Source organism: Aythya marila (assembly GCF_965140915.1).
Source record: "Aythya marila genome assembly, chromosome: 8".
NCBI lineage: Eukaryota > Metazoa > Chordata > Aves > Anseriformes > Anatidae > Aythya > Aythya marila.
In genome coordinates, this window is record NC_139049.1 from 9,652,937 (window position 1) to 9,668,319 (window position 15,383).

At 40.6% G+C, this 15,383-nt stretch overlaps 1 protein-coding gene across 2 annotated transcripts in view; it reads right to left on the reverse strand.

The window, feature by feature from the left end:
- Positions 1-15,383, reverse strand: part of MTA1 (metastasis associated 1) — an 80,905-nt gene that overhangs the window by 17,201 nt on the left and 48,321 nt on the right. For both annotated transcript variants that reach the window (XM_082766061.1, XM_082766062.1), the window contains exons 11-17: positions 14,498-14,556; positions 8,237-8,352; positions 7,270-7,421; positions 5,421-5,610; positions 4,940-5,029; positions 2,959-3,111; positions 1,713-1,748 (exon numbers count right to left, since the gene is read on the reverse strand). In XM_082766061.1, the coding sequence (XP_082622187.1) occupies positions 1,713-1,748; positions 2,959-3,111; positions 4,940-5,029; positions 5,421-5,610; positions 7,270-7,421; positions 8,237-8,352; positions 14,498-14,556 (796 nt within the window). The remainder of the gene's footprint in view (positions 1-1,712; positions 1,749-2,958; positions 3,112-4,939; positions 5,030-5,420; positions 5,611-7,269; positions 7,422-8,236; positions 8,353-14,497; positions 14,557-15,383) is intronic.

The window sequence follows — 15,383 nt, forward strand, 5'->3', positions numbered from 1 at the left end:
CCCCCTCCTGCTCCATCTCTGCAAAGCTTCCAGCAACCCAGGATCAGAAAACACTCCAGGTGTAGAAACTGCAGCATGACAAATGTTTTCCATTCACAGCTGAATCCCAACCAACAAGTTTCAGCTGAACTGCTCGCAAGAACATCTAGTCAACACTGACTACTCCAGCAGGTAAACAGATTCTGGATCTGAATCATACTTGGCTACCTAGCAGTTACAGGAACAACCAATGCTCCGAGTCTGTCAGCAGCTGGTTGAGCACAGAGCAGAGAGCAGCAAGCATCAGCGCCTGCACCACCTCGTGCACGGTTCACAGGAGCACACGTTCTGAGCAGCCTGAACAGGCACCTCATTGAGCTCTGCTTCGTGCAAACTGTGCAACACTGAAATGTATCTGATGAAATAGGTATACCTGCAGATACAGGTTTTAAAGCACTGCTACTAAAACACAAATCCTCCATTTACAGTGAGTAAATATTCTGAGGTCACGAAATCCACAGCTTTACACAGAGACAGCCTGAAGGAAGGGGTCAGCTCTTCTTTCCTCCTTCGAGCCCCAGCATCTCCATGCTTCAGGAGTGTGTCATCTGCTGAGTGACTCAGCAGTCACCTTGCTGATGAGGACATTCAGCAGGGAGCAGCAGCAATGACCATAAGTAGCTCGTCACCAGGAGCCGTGGAAATTCAGAGGGCTACTCCACAGCTACATCCCTCGTTACCAAACAAAACTTCTGAGGAAGCCAAACTGACTCAGTCAGAAGAGTTTGTTATTTTTTTCCAAAACGTAAGAGCACATTAAAGCCTCAGCAGCACAGCATCAAAGTGTAAGTTCCCAAGGAGAGCAAGACAGCATAAAGATCACTGTCCTCATCTTTACTGTGTTCTCTGCATGCACTTACGTATGCATGCATGTATATATTGGAAAGTCATCCACTATCTCAGCCAAAACACAGAAAGCTTAACATCAAGGCATGCAGCATCATTATTTAATGGTAATGCCTAAACCTAAGTTTTTGTGTTTGTCTCACGTGGACATTTCTATAGCCTACCTATGCAGAATTGGTCTGCTTTACTGGATTTGGACAAGCAACGTCATATGTACATTTTCTGTATTATTCCAAACTAAAGCTTCTCAGGACAATTCTTTAGTCAAAAAGTTTGCTTGTTTTTCTCCCCCTGTGAAAATTTAAAAGCAATGTTTTCTACTGCAAGTAGAGAATATGCAGACAGCCTCGCACTGGTGAGACTGCGCTCATGCTAGAAAATACAGAGGCACTGTATTTACTGGGACTTGATGCAAATACTGTCGTCTTTTTCTTTTGGTCAACATTACTCTTATGTAGTTCAGGATGTATGAAACTTCGATTTCTTAAAAGTCGAGCAGTGAAATAACACCTAGTTTCAAACCAACCATCACAGCTTTCAGTAGTTGCACAAAACTGCAAGACAAGTGTTTTGTCAACTTGAGAAATTGGTCATCAGTTCTGAATATATCTTTTCAAGGCTTCAGTACGGTTGTATGACTTCTTGTCTGCATGTGAAAAGCCTGGAAGGTGAGCAGCATAACCACAGGTGGAAATGGTTACCCAAGGAACACAGACATCAACACAGAATGTACACACAGCATCATTAGCCACAAAGCAAGACAAGCCAGCAGATGAAACTAAAAGTCACTGTCCTAGCATAAGCTGAGCGCAGCTTCAAGGTCTTACCCCTGCTAGGCATCAACAGGCGCTTCTTCATGTTGCCTGACAGAGCACAAGTGAACAGAAAAGAGAAAAATATCACATCAGCAACCTGAACAACAGCAGTTTAAAAAGTTCTTAATGTTAAAACAGAAACAGTAAGATATCAAACGTCTGTAATTATATTTCAGATCAGCTATATATAATGTTAAAACTAAAGGTGAAAAATAAGAAAGATTCTGTTCAGCTGCATCAAAACTTCAGTGCAATTATCCTGCACTATGACAGCGTAATTCCACAGGAATAAGACACAGCAGGAGAGAATCCATTTTCCCTCTAAGGAAAAGCCTGTAAGGGGACGTAACTTAACTTTTGCTCACCCCTGGGAGGCCAGTAGAGATCTCTCCCGCTCAGAGCCACCTTGAAAGCTAATAATTCTACTCCCCTGTTAAGGAGAAATACCCCTCCATGTCCTTACTCATGTCAAGACATTTGAATAGGCCCTTTTATCCTCATCTGAGGAAAAAACTGCACTTTGTCTTCCTGACAATCTCAGGCAAGAACAGCTCTTCAGAACAGAGCCCTGCGTTCCATGGCAGAACATCCTGTGTCTACCTCCCACTTCAAACACCTTCCCCATGCCTTTTATCCTCGGGGAGACGAAGCCCACATTTCACTGAAGAGGTTCTCAGTGACAGGGCCAACAGAAGCGAACGCTCTAGTTCTGAGCAAGGCAGGAGCAGGTTTATGGCACGCCAGGTCTGGCACTTCTGCCTCCCTTACCTAATCAGTAGCCTGCCTCTCACACTGCCTCTGGCAGCTTTTCTGAAACCCAGGTGATCCACACATTACAAAGCCACCTGGGAAGCACACAGCTACTATACCTACAGGTTAAAAAGCTGTAAACCTCACAAAGAAAAGGAAGCATCTCTGGAAATGGCTATAAATGTTTTCTTCATACTACTCATTTAAAAAAGAAAAAAGGAGGGAAGTTCCTCTCTCACTGCCCCCCTTGCAAGGTTGGTCCAGCTAGGCAGAGTTCCACTACCATGGTAGCCTTACGTGCATGTACCACCCAGGCAGCACACATCACGTCACACCCAAAATTAGAAATGGAACAAGCAACTTCTACGAAAGGGAAAGAAATAAAACCCCTACGAATAATAAACACTGAATTTATATCTAAGGCTATGATTTTAAACAATATCCTTGCATACTGAAAGGACAGAATAAGCCTACACAGACAATAGACATGTTGTAGAAGAATATTTACCATCCATTCCATTGTGTTGTTCGTAACTTCTTTTTCCCAGGATAGTTGGGGACCCATTATTAATGACAGGCGTAAACTTGGCAGGAGTCAGATTGTTGAGAGAACTGGATAAGCTCTTTGCAGGATCTGGTTTCGGAGGACACGGATGAGATTCTGTGGTGGAACAGCAAGGGGTCACTTTTATTAATGAAGATACTGGAATTACAAACCTGAAAGCAGCCTGCAAACTTCCACAGTGACAAAGTATACTTCCCCTTATACAGCAATTACCTCAGTCAGTAATTTTGATTGAGGATTGCTATTTATATTGATCATTTTAAGTATATTTAGGAATTCACTTCTACTGAAGATGTTAAAATCAATTTCATAACATCCACTGTACCACATTACTATCCTAAAATAAGAGCTGATAACAAGAGCACCTTGGATTTATTTTCAAAACACTGTTCTCCAATAATTTGGTATGATTTCTGGCCTGTTCTATATTAAAAGCCATCTTTGGGCAGCCACACAGCACCCCTAGACTCTGAGAAAATGACAACTTTACCAGGTTAGCAAGGTTTATAAAAATACAGTTTTTAACCGGCTGAACAAGTGAGGATACAGAGCACCACTAGAAAGAGCACAGAGCCTGAATTCAACCTTTTGGCTGAGGCAGAGACCAAGCACAGGCTGTCCAACAGAAAAGGTTTCGAGAAAGTTACAACTAACAGCAAATGAGAGCTTCAAATGAGTGGCTCTCTCAGCCCCAACAGCAGGGTAACATATGATGTAAAGTGCATTGAGCTCCAAAAAGAGCTATATTCTCACTAATCCATCAGCCTCCCTTCACTTCCTTCACTCCCCTCTCCTTGTGCAACAGTCACAGATCCTGACATGGTGCTACTGAATTTGTGCTCAGGTGAAATCTCAAAATCTATTGTTACATGCTCCACAACTATTAAGAGCGGGACTTCAGTCAACAGCAAAAAATCTCCCTTTATTTGCTTTATGTGGTCGTGCCATACATACCCAAAGGTTTCCCAGTCTGTGTATCTCATCAGTATTCAGCACTTAAGCACAACACTCAACAGAGAAGCAGTAAATATTTAATAAACCCTCAGCCTTACAATATTTCATCAACAAAAATGTTCAAAGAAACATAAAATTAACTCCAGTGTTTCTTATCAGAGTAAAAAGGCAATCAATTTCCTTGATAATATGGAAGCCTTCAAAGGACCATGGTCCACGCTAGCTCTCCGTGGTTAGACTCCTGTTAGACTGCTGTTACACCCTCAGACTTGGCTTCAGGGTATCTCTAACAACCAGCAGCACTAGGGAAAATTATTTGTAGTCAGAGCTGGTATATCATGTTATCTGGCTGCCTCCAACACCTAAAAACTTACACTAAGGTCCTAGACAGAGCTACTTAGTACTCCGCCACAAATCAGCTGTGAGAGAGGCTCAAGTATTCAAGAAAACAGTAGAAAACAAGATGAAAATTAAGATGAACAGAAGCATATGCCCCATTGTCTGGCTCCTATGCAAGAACAGCCAGCAGCTGATTCACAAGCTGTGCTAAACCTGAAAGGCTCCCTGGAGGACCCAGCTGTAGTAACTGCCTTCAGGCTGCCCTAACATTGCAATAACGGACTGACCAATTGTTCCCAAAACATGACATTTATGCCTCCATTAGCAGAGGGCAACCTGTCCACACATGCATGAGACACCACAGCAAACTGTGCCATGTCCCACCCCTCATATAAAAAAGCTTCAGCTGCAGCTCAGCGAGCCCACAGTGGACTGGAGCAACTAGGTCTGTCAGACAGGAAAAGGGGGAAGTTCATGGGGAGGTCTTCAATTTTATTTATTTTTTTTTTTTAAATCCAGAACCAGCATCTAAACCCAAAATAAAAGGGAAAAAGAAAGGGCTAGCAGAATTAGCTAGTAGGGTTTTCTGTTTATTTTGCAAGGGTATTTTTTGTTTGTTTTTTTTAAATACCTAAATACCGGAGTACTGCTTCTAAAGGCTTTCGAACCACTTGCTTTAATAGCAATGGGTTTTCTGATGCCTCTGGTAAACGTGCTGTGCCTGTAAAACAAACAAAAAGAATTAGAGGGCAACGACACTTAGATATTGTAGTAGAACTAAGTGAATAACTCAAGTGTTCAGAAAGAGCTTTCCAATCAAAAAGAGCATTTACAGGTTGCATGCATGTCTTGGCAACAGGACGCAAATGCAGGAGAATGCTAAAGGTACCAGCAATCAGGAATATTTTAGAACAAATAACTCAGGAATTTTCACAGTATTTGTCTAGCCTATCATCAGTTAGAACACTCTACAAGTAGAGCCAGGTTTTGTGGGAGCACTAACTGAGAGCAAAAGAACACCGGGAAGCTGCAGCTCAAACTTAAATACGTAAAGGAATCTCAAAGGGCTCCTTTGCCCTTTGCAAGTAGGTGCCAGCTGCATCACCACTCACATTCTGCTTTGATTGCTGCGCTGTTAATAGGCAGATAGGGATGTCTTGCAGCATGCCAAGGGCGTAAGATATCTCGACATAAACGTCTGGCAATTCTTGTCAGTTTTGTTGTATGGAGATAAAAAGCTTGTCGTGTCTTCATAGCAAACTTGGGGCTCCCACTGTTTCGTACTGGCACACCATGAGGACTCTAAAAATAAAGAAAAATAAATATAATTTTGAAGAGCATGGCTTTAAAGAACAGAAACTATATAAAATCACTTTCAACTCCTGATACACAGACATATGAACAGCAACAGTATTACAGAAGAAAATATTTTCAGCACGGCTATTTACCATTTCCTAAGTCTTACCCATCAACAGTTTTCTTCTGAAATGTTTCTTGGGATAAAACAAAGGTAAACATTTTCTCTTCACAGCTATGTAGTCAGTTCTGTACTGTCCTCAACTTTAAAGCAAGGATTCAAAAGCCAGGCCAAGAGAAGTTGCCTGATGCTATCACCTGATTTAATACTTACAGAGTCAATAGCAAGACTCCCAAACTTTGGGTGTTTAGAGTTGCTCTGGATATATAATGCAAACTCCTTATAACAAATCATTTGTAGGAGGGAGAACACCACCAGAAAGCAGCTGTATGGCCAATTTACATCACAAACTCACTTCCCAAAGCAAACATTCAGCATGCAAGAACTTTTTTTTGTCTCAAAGCTGCAGAAATTTGTTAAATTCTTACTCTGAACTCAATTTACAGAGCAGGCAAGTATTCACTACATGTAATAAAGAATAATACAGACAGACATTTATCTAGTACAGAGAGCAAAAGCAGTATCTTTTTTAATAAAAGCAACAAAGTAAACCAATCAAATAATGAAAGTAGTATCTTGTTATCTCAAACCTGCCTATGGGCGGAAAATAAGAGGAAATTTCAGCCTGGGAAGAACAAGGATTTCCCCTCTCAGACTGTTTGCATACTTTTTAACTAACAAACGAGCTATAGGGCTGATAAAACCTGGCAGCTATCTCGGCAATTAAGCAGCTTCAGAGGGTAAACAGAATGCTGGAAAGGACAGTGGCTAAAGAAAAGAAACAGAAAAGGAAGGCAGCAATAGGAAAGACTAGGAGAGGGGAAAGAAATAATCTAAAACCAAAGTACACTGTGTACTCTCCTTCTATCCATAGCTGCTGTTGTGACGCAGCCATTCTTTCCAGTCAGCCCAAGATACAATGCTTCAAGACTAAACTTTCTCTAAATTCAGAAAAATTGAGATTTTTTTTTAATAAATACAAAAAATGAAGCTCACAAAATGCTTAATCAAAGACTAAAAAAAAAAAAAAAAAGAAAAAAGAGGGCTAATTGAAAAAAATAGGAGGAAGAAGAATAACAAGATAAGGGATCTCTAAAAAGCTGCTAGCTGATTGGGATATCTAATTTTGAATGTGCCTTAGGAAAGGGAACAGCTTTCAGGAAATAATGAATTCCTTTATGGAAAATTAGTCCTCTTCCTCCTGCAGCAAAAATCATGGAAAGAGAATATCAGAAACATTGGCTGGCATTCCAATTTTTTTCCATGAAGTTCCTGAAGTTATCCTGTGTATTTGATGGCTACTTTGCTAAACAAATAATGTGGGTTTTTCTTTCCGTGGGGGTGGTATTTCGCAACAAATTGCATACAGCTGAAGCTAACATGCCAACTTTTGCAAGTGATAAAAAAACAAACTCAAGAACAACAACAGAGGTTGAAGGCATTCTTTTTCTTAAATATTTAAGAACAGTGAACAATTGATTACAAATTACATCACCTAACTTTCCAGACAAGATCACCAAGCAGCCTTTTTTGCTGATACCTACCAAATTATTGCGGTTTGGTCCTGGTCTCTCTCCATCTAACCGTGTTGGCATTTTCAAGCCACCGTATTTCTTCCAGTACGTCCAACAGGATGCACAGAGGCGACACTGCATGTTAGGGGGACCCCAAGAATACCACTGGTAAGACTGTGTGGCTAGAGATAACAAAGGTGGAAATTATATATATCCTTAAACAGGATCACTTTTCAGAGCTTATTCTCTTTAGAACTATCATAAAAGAAAACCCACACAAAGACAGTGCAAATCTCAAACAGACCTTAAAAACCTGCTGATGGCTTTATTGCCATCACCACTGCTAAATGTACTTGTTATTTCAGTGAAATCAATTACATACATTAAAACCCTTTTAAAATATGAACAGAAAAAACGCTTACTAGGATGGGAAAACACCCTGCCAACAAAACTGAAAGCTCTCGTTTTGCTAGACTAATAGACAATTTCTGCAGGGAAAGATGGAAGATTCTCTCCAGGAACTCCCCAATACATTAATTTTACAATGGAAGAATGAAAGGTAAGTCTGTGACTTGACTTCTTGTGCTGTCCTGCATTCCAGCATCTCTAAAGGCTTCCCATAAAAGAGGGCAAGCATTAGTGTGTGAGTACCAGCCAGCAGACCAAATACACTGATATCCCATATTTTGGGATCTACTTTAAAATAATGAAAAAATTGTCAAGTTCACAGCTTGGTGATTAAAGTCTTTGCTCAATAGTAAGTGTCATATGTAATTGTAGGTAGCTAACTCCCCCTTAAGTACTTCACAATTATATTTATGTAAAACCAGCAACTCCAAACCCACTTTTGCTGGAACGTTGCTATATCAAAGTGTCCCCCCGCCATCTCAAAGCCTTCTCCCCCCTGCTCCCTCCTCCCAAGCACAGCATTTACTTTACTGCTTGCAATACAGCACTCGCTCTCTGCGCACGAGTGCCATGTCCGCATGTCACTTACTATAACAGCTTTCACAGGCCCGTCCTGCTCCCGTGTTCTGTGCCTGTACTCCAGTACCATTTACCACTCCTGGTTTGACATTATTTACATTGATCTGGTTGGGGTTTGGCTTGTTACTTAAAACACAAAGCAAAAAGGAGGACAAACATTAATCAAGGCATGCAATTTCCTAGGAGACTTAACAACATGGCCCAAAACATTTGAGATTGAAGACTGAAATTTTGTTCATCTTGTGGCTTTCAGAACAAGGAGCTGTACTTACCAGCAATCCGTCTTTCATGAATACACTCTTCTATGTCCATATTACATTAGTTCAATGCCATTTCAGAGACAAAAACCATTTTAAAACAACAAACCACTGAGGCAAGGGAGGTATCTTAATTACAGTCCTGAACGTTCTGATCAAGCTGGCAAGAAGATCCTATCTACAGATCTCTCCCTGTCCTCAACATGAAAGACGTTTTATGTGAATCTTCAAGAAGCAGCACAGGGGATGGAGAATGAGAAGCAGGCAGAGGAAGACCCCTGTTTTATTCAGGGAAGGATAACCCTATGCTACAGTCACATACATATTTTCACATTGCCTTACTACAAAGTAATTACATCTCCAGACCTAACATACAGAGGTGATCAGGAATACGAGCTTTCATCAAGTCTTAATCCATGATCTGAGCTTTTCCTAGGAAACATCTAAGCTTCTGCTAAATGCAGAAAGTCCAAAAGTTCAGCAGCCACAGAACAAGAAGTCCATCAACATCTGTCATTAATAGATGCTGATAGAAAAACATCGCCTCCGCACATCTCTGTATGCTGCTGAAGGTGTTGGAAGGAACAAAAGTTAATGGTAGGAGCTGGGAATAGAAGGACAAACAAAACCTTGGCATAAAGAACAGTACGAAGAGTACAGGCACTGCAGGGGAAGATGCCAGAGAGGGAAAAGGAGACATTCACAAAACCCTTGACATGGGAGGGAACAAGAAGCACAGCGAATCCATACTGTGGGGACAGGACGTCTGGGGAATGGTAGAAGGTGGGACACACAAGAAGTTTCATTGAAGTAGTATACACAAAGAATTTATAAAGACACAAGGACTCCAAGCTGGTGATGAGGAGCTCAGCTTAGAGAAGCAACAAAAAGCAGGCAGCCTCTGGTGTGGGTTTTTGAATATAAGCCCAAACTCTAATGCCAGTTATGTTTCATCCATACTCTCTTACCTGAAAACTCAACGGAGTGGGCATATTCTTTTTATTTCCAATCAATAAACTAGGAAATCCACATATTCAAGCAGAAATACCTTAAAATGGGCTCTGTGAAATAAGTTTCTGAAAACTCATTTTCTTACACGTCAGCTGCAGACACAGGAGCCGCACCAATTTAAGTGGCCCACAATATGTTATGGCTCACGGCACCCAGCATTTTGTTCCGGAGTGTCACTACAGTAACCTGCTGCAGCACAACTTCTGCCATGAGTCACTAGCAAACCCCACATGCAAACACGACCGAGATGCTGCAAAACAAACAGCCCTCACAGATGCAGTTACCAGCCAGGTTTGCTCCACGGGCAGAATAAAAGACTGGAGCAAGGAAAACTAAAGGCTCCACTCTGAGTTTTACACCTCAACATCAGGCATGTGGCTTCCCTTCCATACATCAATTTATCCTCTGAGAAGCAGCATGACAGGAGTCAGAAATCCATCAGCAGAGCACAAAAAAGCTTTGCTTTTCAAGCAGTGTGCTGGAAGCCCTGATGGGTGCAGTCGTAAGCAGCTGAGAACAGGACCAAGCGTTGGCATGCTCAGCCAGAGCACTGGGTTCACGTGAGGAAAGGAGGCTGCTCTCCTCCCAGGAACCCTTACCAAAGGTGCATTTCAAACCCAAGTGAAAGCAGTGTGTGGGTGAAAGCTGCTCCCCAAGATCAGCACGCTGTAGCTGTGACAGTAACTTCAGGCTTCAGATTTCGGAAGGCTGCAATAAGCACCACAAAGTGTCCTGGCCCCAAGCTGAGGTTAAGCACCACAGTGGGTGACCATCAAATTTAGGCAGCTGTTTTCATCTGACGAGAAGCAAAAAGCCCTCAATTGTTGGTGATTTGTTAATTAAACTTGTTTGATATCACCAAAGCCTGCTGCAGCTATTAACAAGAGAATTAGATGAATAACTGTATGAATCATTAGGCAACTGATGAAGCTGAAGTGAAAAATGCAAATAAGGTACTGAGAATATTGATGGTGTGGTAAACTATCATTTCCATTTCTTAAATCAGGAGTGGAAGCCTTTTAAACGGGTTTCAGCTGTGATGGAGCACTCAGTTATGCTAGAAGAGGGATTACAAAGCACAGGTTTCTGGGCTGCTATGCAGAACAGCCTCAACTACAGAGATGACGATGATAAAGCAAATGCAGAAAGATGACAACCATCATACGCTGAAGCCACACCACAAAACAAACAAAAAAACAAAAAACAACAAAAGATATTCCCAAGCCTTACAGAACACTGAAATCCTCTCGCTATATAACTACCATTTGAGCCACAGAGCAGTAATAAAATTTTAGTGGTTAAAAGTAACTATAAACTTAACACCATCAGTGAATGTTTCCAGATATTCAAGAAAACACAATTGTTCTGCTGCATCTCGAAGTAGTAAGAAATAAAGGCTGAGAAATAAGGAATAGGAACAATGTTTAATGCTTTTTAGGGAACATTTATGCTGTCTGCATTTAGGCATCTAATTCAAGTGTCTGGATTCCTTATCCAGGCACCGGAGTGGTGAGCTCTCATCACAGCTCTCACGATTCTAAGAATGGGTCTAATGACTGCTAGGCAATGCTTTCTGAAAATTAAAAGCTTTCTCCAACAATGTGGTGAAGGTCACCGTTTTAACTAGCACAGCTACAGAGAAAGACCAGCATTACACTTACAAGTTTTTCCTGCTACAACAGACCTCTGCACCATTAAGCAGGGAAGGAGAAAAGTCCTGCTCTTCAGGCAGAGGACAACGAAGAAACACATAAAGGAATCATCTTCAGCTTGTTAAGCAGTCTCTCCTTGTAGTGATAGAAAGCTTTGACCAATTTCCCCGTTGGCTTAAAAGAGGCAGAGGAAAACATTCCCCTACTTACGATGTTTGTGAGGCAGCGTTCATGGGTTGTGAAAGTGCTTTGAGATTCTTGGATAAAATATTCCAAGCAGAACGCATTAATTTGCATTGACTGATGCAGTTAGAATTTACATTTTATATCAATATATTTTTAGAGACTGGGGACTGTATTGGGCAATTCATTCTTCCCTTGCTGTTCTTACCACTTCTGATATCATCTAGATCAAAGCAAAAGAGAGGAAAGCCGCACAAAATTGCGTGTCTCAGCCTTCACGATTTGCAGATGTCCTAATCCCAAAAAGCAGCAGCTACCCAACCAGACTGTCACCGAATAGAAGCAAGTAACAGGTGCACAGGATGCCCCTAAGATGAGTAAAAACAGAATATGAGTTCCAAAAAGGCTTGAAAAATATGTCTGGGGACACACTAGAAGAAGAAACACTGAGACCGGAATGAGAAAGCTCTGTGAGCCCTACAGTCACAGTGGTGGATGGCAGGAGGAAAGGAGTAAGAGCACTGAATTATACATTCAGGATTCTGCTACTGATTTATTTAACACAATTCCCATCTAAAACATTTTTTCAGTATTAACTGAATGCAGAATTCAGTTTATTTTACATCTTCCTTTCACCACAGAAGCATATTGGTGTTTTCCAACCTAAGGGATGCCTTACAAACCCACGCTTAGAAACAATGGGTTCAGCCACATCGACTACAGACGTCTGCCCCAAAACCAGGGCTCTTCTTGGAAGGAGCGCGACAATTTATGTCCAACACCTAGGATGTTGCCTAAGGACCTGAGAACCTCACCTCAATTACCTGCACGACTCTGCACGGAGTACCTAGCCTCTCCATGATTCAGTTCCTCATCTTACAAATTTGCAGTACACTCTCAGGCTAAAAAAACATCAGCTATAAAGTTTCACTGATAGATCTTATCTTTCACTGTATAATATGCATGTAGGATGATAAACCAACCTTGAAGGTTGCTTCTGTTGTTTTTCTTACTCTTTTTCCCCCTCCCATCGCTCTAGATTTTTCTGTTAACATCATACAAACAAATGAAATCCCTATCAGTGGAAGCAAGCCAGGGACAAAAAATAAGGTTGTTTGAATTATATCCTTCTGGGTCTCTCTTTGCAAACAGTTTTACACCAGTTATTGCTAGAATGTTTCACCCAATCAGCTGATATGCTTCTGCACAGGTCATGTCACCTCCAAAATAAATTACTTGATGTAGCTTGTCACAACTGGATCATTATGGTTCAAGCCTCAAAACAGGAATGAGCTCAGTAACACGATAAGGACTAATCAATAACATTGATATTTAGATCCTTACACTGTGTATTGCTTTTACAAGCCAAGAATATAATCTTTTTCTAGGTCACAAGGTAATACAGATTCAATATGTTCCCAGTGTGCTGGATTCTGGACTGAAATTCATGTAGGAATAATCCCAAATGTTAGAAATGCGTAACTGTTGCACATTTACAGGTTTTAATAGGAAAAAAAAGCAGCAGAAGCATTCATGTGGGATTGTCAGGTACACAACTGCTACTTCTCCTGATATGTACAAAAGGATATTGAAGAAGGAGATAAATCTGACGCTCGTTTTGTCAATTAACATGCGAGTTAAGGTACAACACTCACAAAATCAGCCGTGGCTGGAAATCAATGCAGGAGACAAAAATAGCAGGCACACAGGTAGAGAGAGACTTTTCCTGAAGCAGAGAGGTAAGCTGCTGATTTGATTACATTCGCTAGATAGCAACAAGAATTATCTTGCTGAGATACAGGGTGGAGGGATAAGATACCACTCCAGACAGTCATTATCAAGTGAGCACTGTAACCTTTCAAATACAAAGCCCTACCTACACACATTATAATCCAAGAGCAGCAGGAAGACTACCAGGCTTTGTCATCTGCAATATCCTTTTGCATTTGCAGTCTAAATTACGCTAGCTTTTGCTTTACAGGCTTATCACATTTTGAATTCATGTTTAATTTGGTGTCCAGAGTCCCCCTGCACAGTAACACCCTCCATAAAAGGCAATACTGTTAAAATCGCATGACTAGAAATCTATTTGGCTTCACACTGGATCTTACATCTAATTTTTGGTAAATTCACCTGAGATATATTGACACATTTCAGTTAAAAGAGGCAAAAAAGAAACCAAGGATCCTGTATTTTCCCAAGAAGTAAGAGACCATCTTGCAAGCTGAACACGTTAAGACTTCATTTTGCCTTAATTAACAGGAATACATAGTAAACCTTCCTAATTATTTGAAAATAAATAAGAGTAAAGGAGTTATTAGGAACATGGGAACGTGCCTGGAAATGAAAGATGAAAAGAGGAAAGGCTGGGGAGATTTGAGTTCCACATTGTAACAACCACTGACTGGGTTAAGCAGAGGGAACACAAGTGAAGAAGCACAGTTTACTAACAATTAATATATATATATGTGTGTGTGTGTGTGTGTATGACATTAGGAAACAACTATGCATTCATGCTCCACTGATGACAATAATTAAGAAGACCAGATGAATTACTATTAAAGAGTTAATTAGCTATCCTTTTATGCATGACTGTAGTGACCTGCTACCAAGTTCCCACTCACTTTCTGTATAAAAATAAAAATCAGATGATAAGTAATGACTGCTTCAGGGTGGCAACATTATACAGTATGAAGGAAACGAGCAACGTGACAGCACAGCAGCATCCTAACCAGGAACGCCCTCAGCTACCCGTGGAGGAAATACCCCGTGCTCCAGAAGCAGCAGGTCAGCTTGTGGGAGCAGCTTTGTCTTTTGTACACTCATAAGCAGCAGCACAGGCATACTGGGAGGAGTGCTGCTTTGTTCCAGGCAGCTTTGAAATACAACAGCAATCGTGTTGTCTTCCACAGGACTCCAACTTGTTTATTAGCATCTGGGTGCTTAGCATTAACTCAGCTAAAATAAAAAGGAATTCAAGCCTATTTAAGCATCAGCAGAAGGCTCATTATATTGGTAACCTAATTTAGTAATTCTCTGACATTGTTTGTTCAACTATGTCTCTCATTATATAATTAAAGCTAATATATAATACTGGCAGGCCATGGAAACTGCTACACCAGACCCTCTAATGAAATAAAACACAAAACAATACAGAAAGATACTTACTAGTTGGGTATATACACTTGTTTTAGCTTGCTTTCTGCTTCTGCTGCTTTCAATCGTTTCTTTAAAAAGAAAAACAGGAAAAAAAAAGTTAGAATAAAAAGAAAATAAGGGCTATTTTACCTGGTAGTAGAGTCACCTGTGAAAACTTTAGCACTCATTAGCAAACAAGTAAGTTTTTCAATTTCACTGAGCACCTATCCTTTTCCAAAAGAAAAACATACTCTGAAAACTATTGTGGGTAGTAAATGACTACAGACACAGCACTTTGAAAAAGTTAACGAGATTACAAAACTACTATTTAGACAATTATTTTTTTTATTCCCATTCATTCCAATACAAATTCATACACTGTTTGCCCCATAACCCTTTATCTTCCCCTGCAGAGAAAGATCCAACGTATCAGCCTGTGCTTGTCCTCTTTGATAATATGCAACAACTGGATAATAACAAGGACAACAAAACACCTTCATCATTTTTCCCCAATAGCTGAAACAATTTAAAGGGTTCGAAGGAAGACTTTTTTTTTTTTGCTAATAGTTGTTTTTTTGTTTGTTTGTTTGTTTGTTTTAAAAAAAAAAAGTTTAACTAAAAACGGACACACCAACACCCAATAGATTTGTTAATTACAATAGGTAATCACCTCACACTAAACATTGTCCATGGGCAAGCCATACATTTGCACTTTCTAAAGGTGAAAGGCTTCAGGTAGACAAAAACTACTTGATCATCCCCCTTGCAGACAAAAGGAAATAACCCCAGGCACAAATCTCAAGGACCAGGTAGCAAAGAACACTGAGGGGATGAAAAGGGAGAGGTCAACTCCACCAATCAGCTCCTTGTAAAAGGCAAATAAATTTTATGCACATAGAGAGTGTGTGTGTGTGTG